This window comes from Halichoerus grypus, chromosome 3 (assembly GCF_964656455.1).
Source record: "Halichoerus grypus chromosome 3, mHalGry1.hap1.1, whole genome shotgun sequence".
In the NCBI taxonomy this organism is placed as follows: domain Eukaryota; kingdom Metazoa; phylum Chordata; class Mammalia; order Carnivora; family Phocidae; genus Halichoerus; species Halichoerus grypus.
In genome coordinates, this window is record NC_135714.1 from 67,876,991 (window position 1) to 67,902,521 (window position 25,531).

Sequence of the window (25,531 nt, forward strand, 5' to 3'; positions counted from 1 at the left end):
AGGAGGAAAATATTATTACCCTTATTCTCATTTTATACACTAGGACACTGAGGCACAAGGGCATTAAGTGACTTGACTGATGGCACAGACCAGTAGGGGGCAGATCTGGGATTTGAACTCAGGTTGGCTCCAGCAGTCTTGTGCTTAGTTGTTATAATAAGTTGTCCCCTTTTAGAAGTTATTTGTTTCTGCTACTACCTATTTGCAGTACAGAGTGGACCTGGCAGAATTTGAAGTATAAAAACCTGTGTTTCAACGCCAAACCTGGGCAGTTTACATACTGAACCTCAGGTGTTTTTTCCTTGTAAAGTGGGAATAATAATAATTGTCCTGCCTACCTCATTGGTTGTTGAGTAGAACAAATAATGTATGTAAAGGCCTCTGTGAAGTGTTCCATGAAGAGTTATTACTTAAACTTCGAATGGTCATGTCAGTTAGCATATGGCTCCACACCGAAAAGTGGGTGACAGCTAGAAGATGAAAGAGCTATGACTAGAACCCATGGCCGCCCAAAACCTGTGCTTCTAACTAACTACACCTCTGCACTTGCTCTTCTGATGCTCAGTCACTGTAATACTTGGTGGTACACCATTGATTTCCCGTGTCATTTCATTAAAAATAAGAATGTAAACATAAATTGCCTTTCAAGAATTTTCCACAGAATGTTTCTCTGGTAGGCCTGTGCCAGAAATTCCTACCTCCAACTTACAAACTGACAGAGGGCAACAGAGAAATACAGGTCGAGTGAGGAAAGTTATAACATGGGTGTCCAAGCAACCGGAAATGATGCTTGGCTGAGGAAGATTTCTTCTTCCCCTGGCAAGCTGGGGACATTCCAGTCAGGCGCCTTGGAGGCTCTGATGTGGAAAGCAGCTCAAATTCCCACACAAGAGGAGAATGTTTATCAGTCTGGGAACATTCTGAGGATTCTCAGGGAGGACAGTGGTAACAGGTCTCTCCATTTCATCCATTTACCACTCCAGGCAAGGTCTGTCCATCTTTGGGTAAAATCAAACTAAAATGAAAACCATATAAATAATAATGTTAGTATTCTCCCTCTTTCCCTTCTAGCAAATCCCTTGCTAAGGGTTATAAATTGTTCCAATATCACTAAAGTAGAAAATCTATAAACCAACCAAGAAGTATTGGCAAAGTGTCTCCTATGTGATTAGTCCATGCATGAGCTTGGGGTTTACATGATGCCCTTTAGCAGATTAGACTCTCATAAAACTAACAGGTGAGGACTTAGAAACCATTCCATGCCAGATTTTGTGTCACCAAACACAGTAAGCTCCTCGAATGAAGAAAAAAGAAAGATGACATGAAAAAGCACACCCGAAACTAATGTAACATCATGTGTCCAAAAAAATGAAAAAAAAAAAAAAAAAAAAAGACACCAAGAAAGTCTGAGAACATAGAGCTCAGGAAGGCCATTTGTGGTTGATTAAATCATAATATATCTTAAGTAAAATGTGCAAGTCATTACTAGAACCCCCTTTAATACATATTAAGATCAATCTTTCTCTTTTCATATAAAGTGAAAAATGACAAGTGAGTACCTATCTAAGTCTAAAATAGATCTTCTCATTACAAAACCACAAATACCACATGTCTTTCCCTGGTTATGCTATACCTCTGCCACTCATTCATTTCTTCATTCACTTCTTCAACAAATGTATTAACTACATGGGGGTGGGGGCCAGCACTGTGGCAAGGGCTTGGCCTGTGAAGATGAATAAACTATGGTTCTTGTCTGGACTCAGTGTGATCACTCAACGAGTGGCAATAACTATAAAGAAGAAGATCAAGAAATTACTATCTCAGAAATCCAGGAAGTAGGCAGAGCTTAAGGAAGGGTGAGGTAACATAGTAAACCAGTTTATTTTGGCAGTCTCTGCATTGGTCCCACTTTTCCTAGGTCATGCACTTTTGTCCTCTGTTGTTCCTCCTCCTACTTCTCTCACTCTCTTTTGCTCCTGCAGCAAAAGAAGAAAGTTAAAGGAGCTATCAGGTTGAATAGGGAAAGGGGAAGGAGGAAACCTTTCAGGTACCTTGCTATGCTAGGTATCCCTATCTTGAGGCATGGGGGAAAGGAAGGACTGGGCTCTGAAAAAGGGAGACTTTAGTTGCAGAGTCATGTGTGAGCTGGAAGGGACCACGGAGGCTATCCTCCCTAGTATCCATGGTATAGCTGGGGACACTGAGGCTTATCGACTAATTCAAGCCAATGAGTGGCATCAGTTTCACTAGAACTCAGGCTTCTGAACTTCCACGAAGGCTAGAATGGACCAGAGGAACACTTCTAATGCTCCCTTTTGCTGAGTTGGGTGAAGGAGCCAGAGTTGGAAACTTCACTACTGCCTTCAGCAGCCTCTTCAACCTTATGTTCTTGACAAGCAGGCAGTCCTTCATGTCTGGTCCTCCAAAGAAATGGAGGACAATTGATTAACCTAGTCACCCCATAGTGTTCCATTCCTTAAAGAAAACCACACCGTGACCATCACTCAAAGGACTTTTTTCATATCTTTTATCATTTTTGTTACTCTTCCCATGAATCTGATTTCTCTATATCCTTTTGAAAATATGATGACCCAATCTGAACTTAGAGCTTTAAAGATTTATTTTGGTGAAATAAAATGATGTCCCTGTGCTCTGGTTTTTAATGCATCCTACTTTGACTTTTTGGTTTTGCTTGTTATTAAATTTTCAGGACAACGTGTTGGTAATGACCTTACTTACTTTCAACGTGCTAGTAATGACCTTGAGAAATTTATATTGTTGATTTATTTCTCTTAGGGGTGTCTTCCTGAACGTTGTTCCGTTTGTGTGATGGCCTGTCTCCCCTTACCCCCCCCCCCAATTTGTCAGCGTATCAGTCATCACCAGGTGGTGGATACATGTCAAGAAAACTAATCACCTTCTAACAGGATTTGGAATGGAATTAATGCGGATCTTGTGCCCTTCCTGTTCCAACTTTAGCAGCCCAAGGTCCACGACTGCTTAAAGATTAGCTGGTTGGCAAATGCACCCCGCAGCATTTTAGGGTCTGGGTTCTCTCTTCGGGACCTACGCAGTGAATTTTGTGAGCTCCAATACTCGAGTTTCTAGGAGACAGAGCTTGGGTTTGTGACTGAAACTGGCCAGTCCATCCCAGGACACCCGGTGGGGTAGATGCAGCTCTCGGCATCTATTTTCAAGGTGCTGACACTGAGCTACAACGCCGCGAAGTCAACGAGTCCGTCCTGCCAGACAAGTTTCTGCTTCTGGACGCCTGTGAAGCTCCGACACGCCGCGGTGTACCAAGCTGATGCGGCCGTGGAGTCATCTGAAGGGGGTCGTGCATAGTGCTGTCAATATGTACCAGGCGTTTTCGGGCAGTTCTTCCAACCCTCTCGGTTGCGCGGGGACGAGCCTACAAGTTCTCCACTTCACTGCTAACCACCGTACTCGGCCCTCCTCCACCGCCCCGCTCCTCCCTTTTCTCCAGCCGGCGCCGCTCCCACCTTTCCTCAAGGCCCCCACCTGTGTGCGTGCAGAGACGGGGGTGGAGCCGGGGGGGCTCGTGACGTCACCTCTCCGCGAGGGAGGCGGGGCTGTGGGAACCGCAGTGCAGCGCAGAGGGGCGGGCCGGGGCGGGGCCTGCGGCGCGTGACCTGGCTGCGGGAGGCAGGAACCCAGAGAAAGGTGTAGGGGGGCCGGGACTAGCCGACTCCGGAGTCCGGAGGCGGGGCAGGGAGTGCCGCGGCTAAGGCGGCGGGCGCCCGGTGAAGCGCTAAAGCGGGTCACGCTTCCTCCTTCCCTCCCCGCCCCTTCTTCTCCTCCCACCTGGGCCTCTGCGTGTAGACGCGCACCTGGCAACCGGCGGCCGTGCTCCGCCGCGTCCCCGCCTTCTCGGCTCGGGCCGGGTGCCCCGAGCCTGCCCCGCACCCCGAGCCGACCCTGGCCCCTGGCGCTCGTCCTTCGCCCCTCGAGCGCTCGCTCGTTGATGCCGTTTTGGGGGTGACCCGGCGCGGCGGCGGCGCCTCCATGGTGGGGGCGTGTTAGTGGCCGCGGCTCTGCCGGACGTCGAGTGCGCGGCTGGTGGGTGGCAGAGCAGCCAGCCAGTGAGACCCCGTGCGCAGCTCGGGTTTCGGGGCGCTGGAGGAGGCCGCCACGGCCGCGCGGGAGCGGGAGATGTTGGAGCTGAGGCACCGGGGAGGCTGCCCCGGCCTCGGGGGAGCGGTGGCGCCGCCACCCCGCGAGGGAGAGGCGGCCGGCGGCGACCACGAAACCGAGAGCACCAGTGACAAAGTAAGTGGAGCCGCGAGAGGCGCACCTGCGCCCCGGCTCGGTCCTGGTTTGGGCCGGGACGCTTGGGAGCAAGGGTGGGGCCCAAGGAATGTCTGGTGAAGCTGCAGGCTGCCCGCTCCGCCTTCCTCCGGCCTGGCATTATTTCCTCCTTCCTCAAGTGGGCTTGAGAACCCAGGCACCAGAGACGGCGCGTTTCCCAGGATGACCACGACCGCTGCCCAGCATAGCTGGATGATTCAACTTGATTACAATTTAGTTTCTTCCCATTCCGGTTCCCCTCCCTGTCATTTGACCGACACTAGAATCAGGATGGAACCTGCCAGCCTAGGAGCTGCCACCTAACACCTCTTCTCCCTAGAGGAACAAAGTTAGGAAGGACGAAAGTTAAGACATGCACCTTGGTTTCTAACGTGTCATTGGATCCTGACGCTGGAAGCTTGGCTTGTTGCGCTCCATCCCCCATCAGCACTTTTTTCGTTTTCTCTGCCCTTTCCCCGTAAGATAGATTTGAGGGTGGGGGGTGGATGGTGTTGAGAGTATCATACACGTGACACAGTTGTAATCCTCCGGCTTCTTTTGAGTCCAAGACAATGCATTTTTTCTGTCTATAGTGGATTTCATTTGACCTGACATAGTAATTCATGAGGACTTTTAACTCCCATTTTATTTAAAGGTAGAAAAAGAGTCAAAGTTCGGCTTATTCCATAATATAGTGGTCGAAATAGGGATTTTGGGAAGCAAAGCACTTTTATGACCTTTTAAGCTAGATGGTTTAGGAAATTGGGCCAGAAAATAGATTGTTTCATAAAATCTGTTTATACAATTCCATTGTCGTTTAGAAACTTTTAAACTATTCCTAGAAGCATTCTTTTTTAGAAGTAGGTATTGCGGTTTGAATTACAGAAGTGAAGTGGATTACCCAAGGTCAAGTCAATGGCCTTTTGGAAGTAGAACGTGTTTCCTGATACCCTTTCTTCTGGTTTGTACTGTTGCTGAGACTCACTTGGCAGTTGTGATTTGGGGAGGGTTCCACCTGCAACTTGATGTTGGTGAACTTGATGTAACCCAAGTTTCAAAGCCCTGGTAGGAACCTCACAGGATATCATGAAATAATAAATTTAACAGTGAATTTAGGAATGAAACTTTAGAATCAGTGGGATGACAGATCCTTTTATTTTCTACCCTTGATAGCAGGAGGAGTAAAATGAGAATCTGTGATAGAACATATGTGTCAAGGAATTACACAAAATATAACAGTTTCCAGTTACTGAAGGTTGGTGTTACAAAGCTAGAAACAGAGGGCTGAGAATAGTCTTTGTGAATACTGCCTTGGAAACTAGACCAAAAATAGAATTAATTAAGTTGGGATTTGTTTTGTTTTAGCACTTGTATAGTTTAGAATCAAGGAAATACCAGCTTCCCCATGTCGACTTCCTTAACCAGCAGAAGCTAACAAGCTTTTAATAAGAGAAAACATGTTCAGGAAGTCATGCATAAAATAACTTTTGAATGAATTTAGTTTCTTAACACCCTAATGTATTTAAAATGGAAACTACAGTGGTTTGATTTAACTCATTAGAACTGTTGTCTCTAGCTATCTGACTGGATTACCTCACTGCATATTTATTTATTTATAAATACTGCACTATTGGTTTTCATTAATATGTACCCAGCTGGATTTTGTTTTCTGAGAGTAGATATTGCCATATGTAACCCAGTCTGTTAAGATTCCTTAGACAATGATGAGCATTTTCAAACTGTCTAAAATATTGCTGCACTTTTAGTTTATCACAAGGAACTCTTGACTGGGCAAGCTCTGAGACATTGAACTCTATCCCCTATCTGTCCTTTCTTATCAGGGTGTATATTTGAATGCACCTGTATTTCCAGGTCAAGGGCTGTTTTAAAATCAGTTTGCACATCAGAGGCTGGTTAATATTTGGTCCATTTAAACTATTTAAGTCCCTTCTCTGTTCAGGTTGAAGTAAAGGTAGAACTCTTGGGGAATTAATGAAGTGGAGGAGGTGTATTATATATTCTGCTATTGTACACTCCTATGTCATTTTGTAGTCTTTTTATAATACTGTTGTTAACATGACATTCTCATTGTTCAGACCTGGAGACACGCTGGGAAAGGCTCTGTGCTCCAGAGAATTAGCAAGTGAAAAAGTCTGTCTTACCTGCAGGGGAATGTTCCCAGTTGTTAAATGCTGGAGTAATACTTGAAAGATGACAAGACCAGTCCCTCAAGGAACCTCCCAGGAGACATATGAGTTAGATTTATTAGAAGTCTGAACAAGGCTCATTGTTGGCATAGAGGGCATAGTTGGACTCTACATTGGAGACAAGAGGAAAAGCTTTAAAGAGGAGGTGAGGATTGAGCTTGGAATGAAAAGATGCCTGGGGACTCATCAGGTGTCCAAGAGTTGGGACAGGGCACTCCAAGCAAAGGGCATGAGGAACTGTTTCTTGAGTCAGCATTCTAGGCACAGGGAACTGAAATTAGTTTGATAATCCTGGAGCATAAACTGTGTATGTTTGGGAGGTGAGGTTGGGAGACTGAAAGTCTTGTGAAGAAGGTTAGGCTTTATTTTATGGACCCTGGGAAGCCACTCGAATGTTTTTGCAGAGGCATTAGCCTATCACTCTAGCAGCAGTCTGGAGAAAGTGTTGGAAGTGGGAGATACCTGCTGCAAAGAAACCAGATAGGAGTGTATTGCAAGGGGCGCCTGGGTGGCTCAGTCGTTAAGCATCTGCCTTCGGCTCAGGTCATGGTCCCAGGGTCCTGGGATCGAGCCCCGCATCGGGCTCCCTGCTCCACGGGAAGCCTGCTTCTCCCTCTCCCACTCCCCCTGCTTGTGTTCCCTCTCTAGCTCTCTCTCTCTGTCAAATAAATAAATAAAATCTTTAAAAAAAAAAAAAAAGGAGTGTATTGCAAGCATGATAGATATGAAATGATGAGGGCTTATAGTAGGTCTGATAGAGGCAGGGAAATAAGGATTGAGAGAAAACGTATATTTTAGATAATGGTTGTGGGACCTAGACTAGGGTGATCAGAGTAAGAGTAATACAGGAAGAGCCTGCTGACAGACATACTTTGATTCATAACTTAAGAGATTTTAAGGGAGGAAGCAAAAATTTTGGAGTTTTGCAGGTTGAGAGTGAGCATAAGTGAACTGGGTTGGGCAGGGTTTGTCGTTCTCTAAAATGAGAGGTGATTCAAGGTGGTGATGGAAACTGAAATGAAAGGTCAGGTCTGGAAATGTCAGCCTTTGATTAGAGTAGAGAGGGGAGAAAACTGAAGACAGAACCTTGAGAGGCGCCCATGTGTAGAGCAGAGTTGTAGTTGTAGGGACGGAACCAAGATAACAAGGTCCTGCGAGCTAAAGGAAGAGGGATTGCTTAGAGGGTATCATCAATAGGATTTAGGAATAAAGGTGAGGCATAGAACACCGAGTTTGGCAAAAGATCGTAGTAAAAGCCAGGTTTTAGGTTGAAGACTGTGAGAGGTGAAGTGCTGGTGGTTATTGTCAGGAAGTGGCAGTGAAGGGGAGTACATAATAGCTAGAGAGGATGTTCTAGTGAAAATTCCCTTTTTCACGAGAGGGGAGATAGGTATTTGAATGAAAGAAGTGAGAGTGAAGATGCTGACGAGGATGGGCAGGCCTAGAAAAAAGGAAACAGACATGGTGTGGAGAGTACAGAAGATGAGGGTAATCAAGGAAAGGAAAGAAGGAATGGCAGGTGGATAGAGAAACATTTTGAAAAGCAGAAGAGGGGAGATCAAAGTGTGTGATTCTTTTACTTGTCTCACTAGAGTCTGAGAACCACAGGGCTTCAAGGGACCTTAGAAACAATTTAGTTCAACCCAATCTTTATATATATATTTAAAAATAATGAACTTGGTCTAGAGTGTGGTTGTTACTGCTCAGAAGGACCTAGAGCAAGCAGCAGAGCTGGAACTAGAAGTCATGTCTGACTGGGACCTGTTTGGAGTGTTATTTTAGGGAGTGTGATATGAAATGACCAAGAGGCATATCACTCAGTGAAGATTCAGTTGAACTAAAATAACACAAATTTGTTATGCACCAAATTAGCATAGTTCTTAACTCAGTAGCAGTATTGGTCATAGTAGTTGATGCTGGTAGAGTGATGTAGAGTTCACAGAGTACTTTTACATTATCGAAATTGACATAAGACAGACTAACAGGAGAAAATGAAATTTAATTTTATATGTACAAGGAATCAAAATAGACATGGAAGTTCCAAAGACAGGCAACATGAGGTATATATGGTACACAAGGAGAAGGGGGTATATATGGTATATAAGGGGGGGGTAGGGATCTGGGATTTCGGAGGGAAGGAATGCAATTTCACAGAAAGATGAAAAAGAGTAAATGTTCGATAAAATGTTTGCTGGGCCACTGAGAAACAATGGGACATGGAGGACTTTGATCAAACAGGTTCCTCCTTATCAGACCTAGTTCATAGTGTAATATAGTTATCTATGGTGATAGCTCTCTACCTGGAGCAGGTCCTCTATCTAAATCTTTTTATGCGGCTTAGGGGGAGATAAAGGCTTTTCCTGAGTCTGCTGGGTTTTGATTGCTTTTAATTCAAAATAATCTTCATGTCAAAGTGGCCCATCTTGGGGCTGCCTGCTCTTGGCCCCTGTAACATCTTACTTTACTTGTTCCTCACAGCAAGTACATGTGTTGGGAATAGCCACCATTTAATAGCCGAGAATAAGAAAGGCACTAGGTGTCATTTCGGCCTGGGAATGCCAGGTCAAGAATGCCCAAAGAACGAACAAATCACAAGTTAGGGTAAGCGGGGAAGTGGACTGAAGGCCAAAGTGGGTCACTGAAGCTCTGGATGGATTGAGAGGGGTTGAGCAGTTGGAAGTTGAGCTAAGACCTGATTTCCTGGACCGAAAGTGGGAGAGAAGGGGGTGCACATGGAAGTTACGGCTAGTAAAGGGGAGCGCATGTGAAATAGTGTGCTGTGGGACAGGGTCCCTTGTAATGCTTCTGTGTGAGGCTGCTACTTCACTACAGATTTTGGTTTGTGAGGTTGAGGGTGAAACAGTCTGGTCGGTTAATTTCTGTCCTTCCCCATTTCAGATGTGTGTAGTTTCTTTCATAAGTGATTTTAGTATTTTTTAAAATAAACTTTTAGTTTTGGAACTTGTGTTTCTACAAATTCTTCATTTTGGCCCACTTCTCTATGGGTTGTCTTGGTATCACCTGTAAGTGAATAAACATTTTCTGTTTTTTTTCTTTCATTTAAATCTAGGCCATGAATAAATACTAGTATTTAGATATAGACATCTAGAATACTGTTTAGACTGATACTTCCCAATTGTTGATCAATTATTAGTCAGTATTACCACCTAAGTAATTTTCCATGATTCTTTTGTCATTTGCAGCATATTCATTTTATTTAACATTTTTTGAATGCTGGCTCCCCAAATACCACCAACCAACCAATTGATAAGACAAAGGTGAGTTTACGGCTTCCTGCGTTGAGGGAGAACAGCACCTCAGCAGAGCTTCGACAGAGTCTTGGAGTGGGAAAGGCAGGGTTGGATTTTAGTGCTAATTGGAAGTTTGGCTTGAGGCGGGTCTTTCAAGGCAAGGACTTGTTTAGGATTGAGTAAAGATCACAAATAACAGTCTGGGGTTGGTGGCAATAGCAATGTAATGATTTTAAGGCAAGGGTTCAAAGAATCTTAGAAACTTATTTGTTGATCCTTCCATTAAAGAGTTGATGTGTGTTTCAGAAGTGCTTTTGGTGAACAGTGATTTCCAGATCGAGTGTCCAGGAATAGTACAGTTATGCTAATGTAGACAGTCACATTTTAAAGTCATGGTAATGTAGGCAGTAAACTTTTGGAGGTGAGGGTGGGTAGTTTCTTCTCCTATCTTTAAATTATGTTTTATATTATTCTTGGGACATCTAAAGAATATCCTGGTGTCCCCGTGTGAGTTTTTACTTACTGTTTGTGATCTTGTCTTTAGACAGTTTATTTTAATATTTTGAGAAATTTTTATCATACGATGTCATCAGCTGCATCAGGCTTTGGATGTGTACTGTGATGGACTTTTTTGATGCAAACGTTATTTTGTTTGTCATAAATGTACTAGGGGAAAGTGGGACAATTTAAAGTAGTACTCTGGAAAATTATCTCATACAGAAAAATTACACTGTATACATGAAAAGTATGATTACCCTTTATGTTTACGTATATGGCTTTTTGTAAAACAGACCTTCACATGTTTCTTCATGGAAGCACAGCTAAAAAACAAAGGTTTTTTTTCTGTTTGTTTTTCTTTACTCTGTGGTTGGGAATGTCTTTAAAAAAAAACACAGGTTTTGAGTCAGTATAAGGAAAATAGGTCATTTAAGAATTTGTATACAGACATGTTTCGTGAGACTTGGCTTGCTTCTCTGCATTCAGCAAATACTTGTTGGATGCCTATTATATTTGAGGTTCTGATTAAATGTCATCTTTTTTGTGGTTCTTTGTACCTTTGAGAAAAGGGGTGAGGCCGAGATTTGTTGCTCAATTACTAATTGTAGAATATATAATAATTTCTTGGACTGTGGACTTTAACTGTATGGAATAAAGGTCATAAAGTAACTTATACTTTGCAAAATACTCACTTGTGTATAATGCCAATTTGAGTCTCTTAACAATTGTGTAGGCAAGGGAAATAGCCTTAGTTTACACCTGAGGAAACCTATATTCCTTTCCCAAGGTCACATGGTATTAAGAACTGGGATTTACCTTAAATTTTCTGACTAAAAAAATGTAAAGGAGAAAATTAGGTATGTGGTCCTAAATTTATAAAATTAATTAAAATATTTACTTAGGAACTTTTTTTACTATTACCACTCTGTGTGGCTTTTTAAAACTAATTTGGCTTTTCTGAATTTGGTTAGAACCTTTTAGCTGAAAACCTGTAAATCTGTGATTTTAAGCACCTGGATTCAAATCAAGCAAAATAATTTCTAGGAGCTCCTGGGTGGCTCAGTCCGTTAAGCGTCTGATTTTTTATTTTAGCTCAGGTCACGATCTCAGGAGTGTGAGATCGAGCCCCACATCATGTTGGGTTCCATGCTGGGCATGGATCCTGCTTAAGATTCTCTCTCTCCTTCTCCCTCTGTACCCCCACTGCTTGTGTGTGCGCGGTGTGAGCACGCTCTCTCTCCCTCTGGCAAAACAACAGCAAAAAACCCAAAATAGTTTCCTTTTTTTTTTTAAAGATTCTATTTATTTATTTGACAGAGAGAGAGGGGGAGCATAAGCAGGGGAACTGGCAGGCAGAGGGAGAGGGAGAAGCAGCTCCCAGCAGGGAGATGTGGGACTCTATCCCAGGACCCTGGGATCATGACCTGAGCTGAAGGCAGATGCTTAACCGACTGAGCCACCCAGGTGCCCCCCAAAATAGTTTCTTACTCACTTATTTCGTGATTGATTAGAAGAAATCATTCGTTTTTATTTTATAGGCTTTTATGCTTTGATTCATTTAGTTGGGAAATGTTTCAGAACCTATTTAATGAGAATGATGTCACATTTTGAAGTGACTCCAGAAAAGGAACTAATTTCATTAGTGACCAATTGGTTGTTGATCATATGCCAAGCTTAGTTATCTTTCTAAGTGTTTACTAATTTTCTTATCCACAGGGAGAGGTCAAAGTTATTTTTCATGTCATGTCATTGAATGTTTGTATGTTTAAGACTCAGAACTATCCACATTGTAAGCTTTCTTTTAAATATAAAACTGGAGTGCACAGGAAGGGAGAAACAAGAGTCGAGGCCAGCATGAGGAGCTCGTAGCAATGGAAATTTAAAGTTCCTTTGTGCTAACTTGGTGACTAGGAAAGCAGTGTTGCTTTTCTGTTTCCTGGCTATGCTCGCAGTACCCTTTGTTTGCCAGAGCCTATGGCCAGCTACTGAAGAGCTTTAGGTAAGGCTGATGAAGCCAGTCTGACTTCATCATCTGTCTGGCCCAGGTGGGACCAAACCTTGGCAGTTAAGATTGGGCTCAGTGCCACCTTCCTATTCCAAGCAGATTATTTGAAAACAGTGTAGTGCGGTGGGGCGGCAAATGTTTATTAAGCCCAACTGACGCTTAACATTTTACCTTGAAATACAAAAATCCAGATCTGGAAAACAAAATGAATATCCTGTCTCTTTCAGGGTTTTGGTTTTTCTTTTCTTTTCACCCACTTAATATGTTTGTACTTGAACTGGTTCTGTGTTGTCTTTGAATGACCCTGGGGCGCCATTCATGTAGGGTTTAATGTAGATGATGCCCCTTGGAATTCTGCACGTGCTGGTACTACTTATAATAATCTATATTATTATTAATAAATATAGAATTGGTACAAATAGATCATGATTATAAGGAAGCCCTTAGGCACCTAACTAATCACAGCTTGAATTTTATATTCAGTATTTCCTTCTCTCGTTAGGTTTACAACATATTTGTATCCCCAAACCGTGTATTTTTTAGTTTTGAATTTTTTCCTAGCTTTTTATTATAAAAGTTTCTACTGTAGAGAAGTTAAAAGGTTAGTATGGTGATTATCTGTACACTCAGCACTTAGAGTTAACAATTGTTAAGATTTTGCCAGATTTGCTTTATCTTGCCATATATGCATATGCAAATATTTTGTTAATGAAGCATTTGAAAATAAGTTGCAGACCTTGTGGCTCTTCACTCCTAATATTAAATCATGCATCTCTTAAAGACATTCTCCTTTGTAACCACAATACCATTATCATATCTAAAAAAATTAACTTTCTTATCTACAAACAGTCCATATTCATATTTTCCCATTTGCTGCCAAATGTGTATTTGAGATTCTCCTCTTCCTCTGCCCTTTCCCTTCAAACCAAGATTCAGTCGAGGTTCACACATTGCAGAAAATATCCAAGGACAGGTTGAATCACCCTTAGTGCATATAACTTGTTTTTCCTTCCAAAAGGCAAGGAGAGTCAACAGTCTTGCACAAAAAAAAAAAAATGAAGAAGAAGATAGCAGGAGGGGAAGAATGAAGGGGGGGATAATCAGAGGGGGAGACGAACCATCAGAGACTATGGACTCTGAAAAACAAACTGAGGGTTCTAGAGGGGAGGGGGGTGGGAGGATGGGTTAGCCTGGTGATGGGTATTAAAGAGGGCATGTTCTGCATGGAGCACTGGGTGTCATATGCAAACAATGAATCATGGAACACTACATCAAAAACTAATGATGTAAAGTATGGTGATTAATATAACATAAAAACAAACAAACAAAAAAGGCAAGGAGAGCTATAAGCATTATTTCTCTTAGCCCTGAGCCCTGTGGAGAGCCCAGCACTAATGTGCTCTCAGATAGAATGCAAATTTGTGATGGTAGTAATATTTTACATTTGAATAAAGCTTCTCCAATTTCAAAGTTCTTTTGTGTTATCCCATGGATCTTGCCTTCAGGGATCTTTATTTCTAATTTGGAATTGAACACTCATATGAATGAAACCATAAGACATAGTATGATTTTAATGTGTAATAGAATTGGGTGTCATTGGGGGAAAATCAGAATGAGCCAAAAGTTTAGCAAAGACTTAAATCAATATTTTTAAAGTGCTTTTGCTCTTATTTTCTAAGTGTACTTGTACTGTAGAAATTAAATTTACAGGGTAATAAAGAAACTCATTTCTTCAACTTTCAGTCATCATTTCCTAGACATTTTCATTAAAATTTAATATTTGGAAAATAGTAGTCCTTTGTAGTCAGAAGCCTTTATTTTACATAAATAAGTGCATCCAAGGTCCCACACAAGGTAACTTGGCCAAGACTCAGTTAGCAAGAACAGATGAGAACTTCTTATTTTAATCTTAAATGTTAGCATGAGTTGACAGACTCAATTCATTCAACACATATTTATGTAGTGTTTAATAAATGTCGCCTATGGGGCAAGTTCCTCTGCTGGCCTCTTGGGATTCAAGAGTGAGGCCAGTGAATGGTATTTTTTCTTCTCACAAAGCCTATGGACTCCTGGAAAATGAAGATAAGCAAACAAATAACTTTAATGTAAACTGATAGGTAAAAATTGGGATTGTGGAAACACAGTTGAAGAGCAGCTAACCTGGAGCTGGGGGTCAGGGAAGACATTTCCAAAGGAAACGGCCTTGAAGCTGAGGTCAGAGGATGAGTGGGCAGTAGCTAGGTTTGAGAAACGGGGAAGAGAAGATTGGAACTGGGATGAGACCAAGAGAGTAAGTGTACAAGTTGTACTTTGTACATAGAACAAACATCTGGATTCAAGGGAGTATGGCACTCTTTTTTTTTTTTAATTTTAATTTTATTATGTTATGTTAGTCACCATACAATACATCATTAGTTTTTGATGTGGTGATCCATGATCCATTGTTTCTGTATAACACCCAGTGCCCTCCTTAATACCCATCACCGGGCTAACCAATCCCCCTTCCCCCCTGCCAAAACCCTGTTTGTTTCTCAGGTCCATAGTCTCTCATGGTTCATCTCTCCCTCCAATTCCCCTCCCCCCCATTTTTCCCTTCCTTCTCCTAATGTCCTCCATGTTATTCCTTATGTTCCACAAATAAGTGAAACCATATGATAATTGACTTTCTCTGCTTGACTTATTTCACTTAGCATAATCTCCTCCAGTCCCATCCATGTTGATGTAAAAGTTGGGTATTCATCCTTTCTGATGGCTGAGTAATATTCCATTGTATATATGGACCACATCTTCTTTATCCATTCATCTGTTGAAGGGCATCTCGGCTCTTTCCACAGTTTGGCTATTGCGGACATTGCTGCTATGAACATTGGGGTGCATATGGCCCTTCTTTTCCCTACATCTGTGTCTTTGGGGTAAATACCCAGTAGTGCAATTGCTGGGTCATAGGGTAGCTCTATTTTTAAATTTTTGAGGAACCTCCACACTGTTTTCCAAAGTGGCTGTGCCAACTTGCATTCCCACCAACAGTGTAAGAGGGTTCCCCTTTCTCCACAACCTCTCCAACATTTGTTGTTTCTTTCCCTGTCCATTTTTGCCATTCTAACTGGTGTAAGGTGGTATCTCAGTGTGGTTTTGATTTGGATTTCCCTGATGGCTAATGATGATGAACATTTTTTCATGTGTCTGTTAAGTATGGCACTCTCTTGAGTGTGAAAACTGGGGAGTCATCAATCTGTGGCTGTAAGAGCAGGGTCCCATCATGAAAAACAGTAAAAGCAATGCTAAGTAGTTTGACTTTATCCTGGTGATTTTTAGGCTATAGAATTTTTTTTCTACAAAAATTAGAAAAAATTTTTCTATAAAAAATTGTAAAATCAGATTTGCAATTTAGAAAGATCCTTTTTATGTTGAAAATGAATTAGAGGGGCGTCTGGGTGGCTCAGTTGGTTAAGCATCCAACTCTTGATTTCAGCTCAGGTCATGATCTCAGGGTCCTGAGATCAGGCTCTACGCTCAGCGGGGAGTCTGCTTGAGATTCTCCCTCTCGGGATACCTGAGTGGCTCAGTCAGTTAAGCAGCTGCCTTCGGCTCAGGTCATGATCTCAGGGTCCTGGGATCGAGTCCCATGTCAGGCTCCCTGCTCAGTGGGGAGCCTGCTTCTCCCTCTCCCTCCACGTCTCCTCCCACTGGTGTTCTCTCTGTCTCTCTCTCTCATGCTCACTCTCTCAGATAAATAAAATCTTAAAAAAGAGAGAGATTCTCCCTCTCTCTCTGCCCTTCCCCCTGCTTGTGCAAATGCTCGCTCGCTCTCTCAAATAAATAAATCTTTAAAAAAAATGAATTAGGGTAGGGGGATGAGCTACGTGAGAGAGGATGATGCTCAGCAAGGATAGAGCAGTGGGTGGGGATGGAGGGGGGGAAAGATGAATGACAGGCTTGGTCCTAACTGAATGAGTTTTGGTCAAAGGAGATGCAGGTGTTAAGTTGATAGCCAAGTTTCAAACCTGAGTTAATTGTTGAACTGTTTTGGTGGTGGTGTTTTTACCTGAATAGGGAATACAGAAGGGGTAGCAGGTTTGGTATAGAAAAGATAGGTCGGTTTGCTTATGTTGAATTTCAGGTGATGTTCATGGAAAGCCCACCCATCAGGAAATGGCATGTTGGAAGCTAGACATGCAGGTCTATTGGGAATTGTGAGCTCACAGAGAGATGAAGAGGCAAGCTACCAAGGGATCACCTGGTAGGGGTGAAAGAGAACAGGGCCTAAGATGAAAAGTGGAGGATCATCATCTTTAAATTACAGGCTTGAGAAGAAGCCCTGAATTTGGTTTTCTTAAACATTTTAAATACCTTCATTCAGCAGGCACCATGCTTCATGGCTCTAGTTGATCACTATAGTATTTCCTTCTTTCCCAGGATCTCCAGTCACATTCATTTTCTTTGCCAGTTTTGGTATCTTTGTAACAGAGGATCCATACAAGAAATAGAGCAACACAAGAGTCTCTGCTATTCACTGCAGTATTTGAGTAACATTGCTCTAAAATGTCATTATTTTGGAATTATCTTTCGTTCTTTAGTTATTAGAACAGAATTGAAGAAGCCTAGTTAAATCTTAAGTGTTTCATTTTGTGTTTCTCTAAGGTATACAATAGAAATCAGAGGTTTAAATCAGAAAAATAAAAGCAGGGCAGCTATTTTGAGAATGTGTGCATGGGGAGGGGGGTTGTGCACATCACCATTATTGCCAAGTAGAATTTGAAGTGGCTTGCTGAGAGAGTTAGTGTTTGGAGCAGCACAATTTGTATTCTAGTCCAGTGCTTTATTTTATGGGGAAACCAAAGGTGGAGTTTGTTTGTTTGTTTGTTTCTCTTTAAAGATTTATTTATTTATTTGACAGAGAGAGACACAGCAAGAGGGGGAACACAAGCAGGGGGAGTGGGAGAGGGAGAAGCAGGCTTCCCGCAGAGCAGGGAACCCCATGCGGGGCTCGATCCCAGGACCCTGGGATCATGACCTGAGCCAAAGGCAGACGCCCAACAACTGAGCCACCCAGGCGCCCAAAGGCAGAGTTTCTTAACGAAAGGGCTAAGTAATTTGCCTTTCATCACAGTAATAGAGTAGAAGTGGAATTAGTGCTGGTAACTTGTGGTTCCTAGTCTAGTACTCTTTTGGCAACATGGTGATGTTGCCTTAGGGAGCCACGTCCATTAGTCACCATCTCTACTACTTCTCACACCACGCCTACAACACTGGGTTACTGAAGGTTAAAAAAGAGTAGCAGAGAAAAGGAAAAAAAAAAAAAAAAGTGATGTGTTCCATTGTTCTAGATGTCAAAGATATGCTGGCAAGTCAGACTCACAGCAGGTGCCCTGAGATTTTCAGGGGATGTTCTGTCTGGTGGTTTATTAGTCAGCATCTCTCTGTTTAAGCTGCTTTGGGGACAACTGATTCTGTCACAGTGGGAATTCAGCATGTCTATTTCATTTGTCATTTTTGGTATAATGACACATTTAATTAATTGTTTAATAAGAAAGTTATGGTTAGTAAACAAAAGTTTATTATTGCTTTATGAAAACTGAAAATACTCCCCCAAGGCTAAAATTTTATTTGGTAACCTACTTAATGAGGAATTGGAAGACTTGGTTCAATCATAATCATAGCTTACTACTACTTTGACTTTACTAAGGCCTCAGCATTATATTAAATGCTTTTATTTTATGGATGAAAAAAAACAGGTAAAAGGAGTGATGAAATTTACCAGAACTTTGTTGCCCATAGGGATGGAGCTGGGTTTGAGATTCCTGAACATTCTGAATTCCTAGGCACTCTCATTCCTAGGATCACTTCTGGCCCAATGTTCTGCTCAGTGCTCCCTCTACTTGTATTCACCTCCTGTGAATATTCCCTTCTTCCCCAGTTCAGCCCCTTTTGCCTCAGTTTCCCCCTCTATAAACCACTCTCCCAAAGCACATTTATGTGTAGCACTCTTTACTCAAGGTTGCTGGGGGTGGGGGGCGGTGGGTGTAGGAGAGGGAAAGACATAGGAGTGGAGACACATTACAGCAGAACAAACAACTTTAAAACAACATCAGGCAGCTCTGTTCTTTTTTTTTTTTTTTTTAAAGATTTTATTTATTTATTTATTTGACAGAGAATGAGCACAAGCAGGGGGAGTGGCAGGCAGAGGCAGAGAGAGAGGCAGACTCCCCACTGAGCGAGGAGCCCTATCCCAGAGCCCTGGGATCATGACCTGAGCTGAAGGTAGACGCTTAACCAACTGAGCCATCCAAGCTCCCCAGGCAGCTCTATTCCTAAAATTCCTTGGCCATTCTACCCCTGGAAATTCCACAGTGAACGTTCAACCTTTGTCTAAAGGCCCCAGCATACACACCCAGCTCCTGTACATGTACTCTTAGAAGGCAATTTGGGTTTTAAATAACTTTATGAAAAATATTACCATCCAAGCAAATGCTCTTGATCGTAATTACTTATCAGTAAGACAGAGATGATAATGTCTGTTTGCCTTGCTTCACTGAGATTGTCTCTTGAGGATCTAATAAAAATGAGGGAAGTGAAAATACTTATATATATGTAATATATATATTATATATATGTATATTAAATAAAATGCTATGCCAGTGTAAGATTCTGCTTTTGTTGTTGATGCTTTGATTGTAATCAAATAAAAAAGGGACTGTGCACAGTTCATCAGAATTTACATGGAATTAACACCATGTTCTCCCAGTTAAGTAGCAAAACAACAAACATTTGATTCTTGTTGGTAAATTTCTGATTTAGATACTATAGGAAGTTTCTATTTGTGCCTTTTGTTTAAATTAATCCTTTATATTGATAGATTTTAGCAAAGATCATCAAACTTTCCTAACAGGGAAGTACAACGGTGCTTGGTTATTCAAGACAGGTTAATAGTTTTTCTTTTTTTTTTTTTTTTTAAAGATTTTATTTATTTATTTGAGAGAGAGAATGAGAGAGAGAGCACATGAGAGGGGGGAGAGTCAGAGGGAGAAGCAGACTCCCTGCTGAGCAGGGAGCCCGATGCGGGACTCAATCCTGGGACTCCAGGATCATGACCTGAGTCGAAGGCAGTCGCCCAACCAACTGAGCCACCCAGGAGCCCAGGTTAATAGTTTTTCTTTGTTTCAAGTTACATAACTGAGACTTGACACACTGAACAATAAATAAATGCATTGGCAAGCATGTGCTTTTTTTTCTTTTTCAATTTTGCAAAGTGATTTTCCTTTTTCTTTAATTTTAGGAAACAGATATTGACGACAGATATGGAGATTTGGATTCCAGAACAGATTCTGATATTCCAGAAATTCCACCGTCTTCAGATAGAACCCCTGAGATCCTCAAGAAAGCACTATCTGGTTTATCTTCAAGGTATGATTGGATGAAGATGACTGTAATGGGTGCTCAAGAGAAGTTTTGAGGTTATGCTGGTTGATGTTATAAATCTCACTTTTTCTAAGTTTTGGAGCTGTGAAAGAGAAGGCTTATACTTTTTCACCATATGTGAGGCATGGTAGTAAATGCTTGATGTACATTCTTTCATTTAATCCTTATAGTCTTTTGAAGTATGAGAAAACCAAGTCTGAGAGGTTAACTGGGGAAGGTTCCAGAGCTAGGAAGATGCAGACCTGGGACTCTTGCCCTAATTTGTCAGATTTCTCGAGTGATTTACGACATCAGGTTACCTTTTCTGGTATGTATTGAAACATCTAATAAAGAAAATTCCATATTCTCTGTTCCCTGTTTTTCAGATGCCAGATGGAAATAGGTCATTTTTTTTCTTTTAACTGAGTTTAAAATTATCAGCCAAAGCTCTGCACCCTTTTACTATTTTATGTTTGCTATAGTTTTGAATGTTTGGTCACCACCAAATTTGAGCTACTCTCATATTGCCCTCCATTGTATGCTTTACTGATATGAATTAGAAAATTTTTAAAAGCAAAATAAATACAAGCTTTTATCCAGATTAATGTGTGAAATCTTAAATGTTGGTGTAGAACAATGCTTTTCCAACTTTTTTGACTGTGACACACAGTAGGAGATACATTTCACACCACATCCCAAGAGACACACAAATGTGTATTTTAACTGTGGCAAAAATACTATGAAACAGTTCTTGCTATTACTATGTGTGATACCCTCTAATTTCTTTTGTTTGATGCGCTTCTGTATTATTGAACAAAAATGCTGGATGTGACTTACTAAATTGATTTTACTACCCATAGGTCATAACAAAAAACACTGGTTAGTCATATCTAATAAATGTAAGTTTTTCTGTTTTTAATTCCTAGCAGATAACCATATTAAAATAAATTGGTTCAATCAGAAGTTTTCATATTTGTTTAACCAATAGAAAAACTTTCTGCTGTTCATTATTGAAAACCTGATTATTATTTTAATACTTCTTGATCTCAGTTTTTCCGACCTCATTCACAGATATATGTTTGCTTTAAAATCTTATCAGGTCTATCTCAGATCTGAAATTTTTTTCTATTGTTATATAAGAATGATGCTGGATTCCTATATGTCATTTATAGTAGATTTTTCCTTAATAATGAGTTTTGTTTTTTTTTCCTGGTGTAAAGTAACAATAGCAAATAATAGCAGCTGGTATTTATTGAGCATATGCAATGTGCTGGGCACTACTCCAGGTACTTCACACATACTGACTATTCTCACAGCAACCCTGTAACACAGGTTCAATTATGTAAACCTGTCTTGTAAATGAGGAAACTGAGGCACAGAAATGTTCTGTGTCAGGGGTCATGCAGTTAGCAAGTGATAGAACCACATTGTGACCGTAGGTATTGTGCTCTGTTTATAAAAGAATTGGTTTTTAAAAATGAACAATAAATAAATAAGAATATAACCAGTTTCAGTCTTCTCAAACTTTGCCCTAAAGGCTACATGAATGTTTCAAACTCTATCTTATTTTAGGGTCTTTTTAAGCTAGTAACCAAAATGGCCTGTCTTACAAAGATTTAGAAGTTATAGATACATGGGATTAAAAATACTAATTACATTTAAAAAGTACATGAATTGCAGGGGAAAAAAACTCCTGTAATCCTCCCCCCCAAAAATTGATATTTATGGTATTCTGATATCTACTGTTTGAAGCTTTTTTTTCTTGTGCATTGTGTATATATGTATATATGTGTATGTGGGGGGCTGTATAATATAAAAATAGCATTGTACTGTTTCCTACCTTTCTATTTACATTTTCATTCTGCGGTTTTAGGAACATCATTACATTACTTAAATATTTTTAATGACTGCATGATAGTTCAATTTACTCAACTAAACGGTTATTGCTGGGCATTTAGCCGGTTTCCAAATTTTCACGATTAAAAACAACTCTGTATTAAACATTTTTCTTTGTAGCGAGGTTAAGATTTATGCTCATTTTTAAGTCTTTAGTATATAACATCAAACAAAGCATAAGTTGTTGAAATTGGAAGGGGCCTGATGGTTTTCAGTCACTTGGCAAATTGTCCCAGTCTGTTTTGTGACCTGTGTGTGGGTCTGTGGGAGTGAATAGTCATTAACCAGCTAAGGCTGGTTTTGTCTGTTAGTGAAGCTCTTCTTCAACTATCAGTCTAGGTTAGTAGTCCTCATCCAGGGGCAATGCCCTGACCCCCCAGACGGCACCAGTGGATGTGTGGCATGTGATCATTTTTGACATTTTAGGTGGTCAAGAGAGATAGCGTTACTGGCATGTAGTGGGGAGAAACCAGGGAGGACGTTAAACATCCTGCAGTACACAGAACAGCTCTTCACAACAAAGAATTCTCTGGCTCAAAATATTACTAACACTGAGGTTGAGAAGCCAAGGAAAACATCCAGGCATAGCCTTATACTCGGTGCTTTTATACTGTATGATGCATTTTCCTACTCTCAGGAACTTGCACACTTCTGTCCAGTTCCTCCAAAGGCTGATAGATGAATTTTCTCAAAACTTCTCTTTGCCAGATGGCCCATAAAATTCTTGCTTATTCTTGACGAGTATCTCTGTATACCAATTCTTGGCTCAGGTGAACTGCCTTGCCAACCCAGGTTCTTGATGACTCATGATGTTTGTGCCACAAGGAAAATAATTATTTTTAAACCTTGTCATTACTTTTGAAATAAAAACCACTTAATATTTATAGTAACAGTAAAACATTGTACATCTCATGAACGATTTGAGCAATAAGTGTATAACCACTTTCGATAATCACTTTTAAGGCTACTGCTTAATTATATACTTTTTAGAAATCTCATTTCTATCTCAATGTAGGTCCTGGAGACAAGAGACTTGAATGCAGTTCTCTTTTACTGATTCTGAGTTCCTTTTTTCAAAGCAATCATGAGGTGATGACTTGGACTCAAAATTAAGACTTTATTAATGTGATCATGGTAGCATGATAAATCAAGAATTTTGAATCAGAATCAGGCTATCCTCTGGTTTTTAGTAACAATGTTTTTTTATCCCTCATATCATGCTCTGTTTTGAATTTAGCGGTTCTCTCTTAAAAGATGACTTTCAGTTACTGCATCAATGTTCTTTTATGTGCTTAACTTTGTATTAGGTGTTCTTAGGAGATTTGGGGAATCCGTTAGAATAATTAAAGGAATTAAGTCTTTGACCTTGTTGGGGGAGGGGAATTTTTCTGGGAGGGGAAAAAGCCATATAAAAGATAACCAGATAGGATATATTCCTTGAGGTGCTCAGGTTTTCAGTTACCATGGAACTTTTGGATGATATGAAGAAAGTAGGTTTTCTGTTTAAGGTCTCTGGTTCTCAGCAGCTATCATCCTCTGAAGTTCAAAGCCAGGCATCTAACAAAGGTACACATGGACCTTGGCAACATCCGCCTGGAGACTGATTTCTGACACTTACGTAGAGTCCTCTTCTGTAGGTTCTGAACAATTCCAAGTCTGAGGATCAGTTATAAAGGAGAGCGAAATACGCTTCTGGGTTTCATGCAAACAGGGAAGAATTATTATCAGGAGACTGGCTTTTGGTCCTTTATTTATCTCTGACTAGCTCTGTGACCTAGCCCAGTTCCCAGTCAATATATTCATTAATCCACAAAGAGTTATAAATGGAACCTTTCAGCCATAGCATTTTTTGACTCTCTGCTCACTTCAGTTCAGTTCTAAAACTTACAGTCTCATGAGAAATTTATGAGTCTATATAGTTTGTTACACAGTAGAGGGAAATAAAGTTAGGTAAGTACAATTTGACCACCTCATGAAAAACCTGGGAAGCTAGATGGAAGAGTTGTGACTTAATGTTGGTGGCATTTTAGATCTTGAGTGCAGAAATGATATCATAAAAGGGATATTAAAGAAATATCTAGACTGTATAAGAGAGTGGTTGAAAGCAGGGAATGTAATCAGTATTTGATAAATGGATGAAGTCAGCAAATATTTCTTTTTATAGACAGGAGAATGAAGGCCTGTGCTTAGAGCACAGTACATATCTGTTACTATACTTTAAGGTGAACCCAGACCTTTTATAACATAATTTCAGTACTGTCATTTGAATTAATAGAAATCAGAGAAGTTTTAAAGAAAAACTTTATTGTGAGCTCAGTGTAGAATGAATAAAACCAGGGGGAAGAAATTTTAGATTCAGAAATATCATCCATATATAGGTATTATTAGAATCCTTTCAGTTTTACACAGGACATTTTTCATGACCTGGCCACAGAAAGAGTGACAATATTTGTAAAGTATGCTGGGGATGAAGCCTGAGTCTCCTGGGTGTAGTGGGAGAGCCACGGGGCAAAACCCCGGCCCTTACTGGCAGCCAGAGGACTGAGGGAGATCAGTCTCAGTCTAGCTGGGCCTACGGCAGAGCAGCTCTGCTCTAAGGAACAAGCGAAGGCCCGAGGGTGAGGAAGTACTTTTGTCCGTAAGCGAGGAGAGCCAGCAGCACACTTTGAGCACTAGGAGTGGCCATCAGTCTGGTCTTGCCTCCATGACTGACCTTCTCGTGCCTTCTTCATTTCACTGAAATCACTGTGCTGTGCAGTTTCACTTCTGTGTTAAACTTTTTTTACTTTTTCTCATTAGAAGGCTGTGTTCTCTGTCTAAACCACCTTAAAATCATTACTGTTTTTTCTTACCACCCTAAAGGATAGAGCGTCTTTTCAGAGGGCTTTTGCACCTGCCTTCTTCCTTCTGAATGACCCTGGTTGGGACATGCACATAGCCACATTGACCATCTCACTGCCTGACCTGGTGATTCATCCTTAATCACACTTGAATAAAAATTCATTTCTCTCTTTGGGAATATAATTTTTACACTTAATTTAGCTCTGAGTAAGTGAACAAATGCTGTTTGTTTGGTTTTCATTTTTGTTGTTATTATATAAGGTGAAGTAAGGGATTCTTCAAGTAGAGTTAGGGAAAATCCATATGCGTCTGGTAATACTGAAACCACACAAAAAACTTTAAGAAAGAATACATTAAATACTAACTTTATAAACATTTTCTTTGTAGGTGGAAAAACTGGTGGATTCGTGGAATTCTTACTCTAACTATGATTTCATTGTTTTTCCTGATCATCTATATGGGATCCTTTATGCTGATGCTTCTTGTAAGTGTTTCACATTTCCGTGAGTATCTCTTGCTTTGTTTCTCAGCACTGATGTGATTGAAGTAATTTGAGCCTGTCATAAAAAAGAAGGTAGTTCAAAGAAGGTTTGATAACAGTGAATTTTGTTCCCTTAAGCATCTTCTAGTTCATGAAATGACCTGGACCAATCTTTTCTGTTTGCAAAATAGCCATTCAGTGTGTTCACTCAGCAGAGACCAAGTATGCATAATAAATACATTTTGCCAAGCATTAGATACTGCTAATGAGTTCACACACACATGACTTTATCATATTGGACTATTAGCCAGATCCCTTACTTCAAAGAACTCAGTCTAATGGCAGAGACATAGAAGTAACTATATGAATAAATAGTGTAGTAAATAAGTGGGTGAGTGCTGTCATAGAACTTGTTGGTTGAGCACGGTAAAAAAAGTGTCTAATCTAGCTTGACAGAGAGAGAACAGGGAGGACTTCCAGAAGAGGTGATGCCAACGTTGAGTCCTGAAGAAGGGACTGGACAGAGGAGGGCATTTCCAAGGTGGGCACATCAGAAGCAAGACATGGAGGTAATGAGAGAATGTGGTTTGTTGGGGGATTTGCAAGCTGTGCATTTGGAGGGTACCTAGGGATGAGACCAGAGAAG

General features: G+C 40.9%; 1 protein-coding gene across 1 annotated transcript in view; it reads left to right on the forward strand.

Annotated features, from left to right (window-relative positions):
* The first annotated feature begins 3,642 nt into the window (after positions 1 to 3,642).
* Positions 3,643 to 25,531, forward strand: part of CDS1 (CDP-diacylglycerol synthase 1) — a 62,858-nt gene continuing 40,969 nt past the window's right edge. The window contains exons 1-3 of the mRNA XM_036120163.2: positions 3,643 to 4,290; positions 19,546 to 19,673; positions 24,792 to 24,888. Of these exons, the coding sequence (XP_035976056.1) occupies positions 4,174 to 4,290; positions 19,546 to 19,673; positions 24,792 to 24,888 (342 nt within the window). The 5' untranslated portion in view covers positions 3,643 to 4,173. The remainder of the gene's footprint in view (positions 4,291 to 19,545; positions 19,674 to 24,791; positions 24,889 to 25,531) is intronic.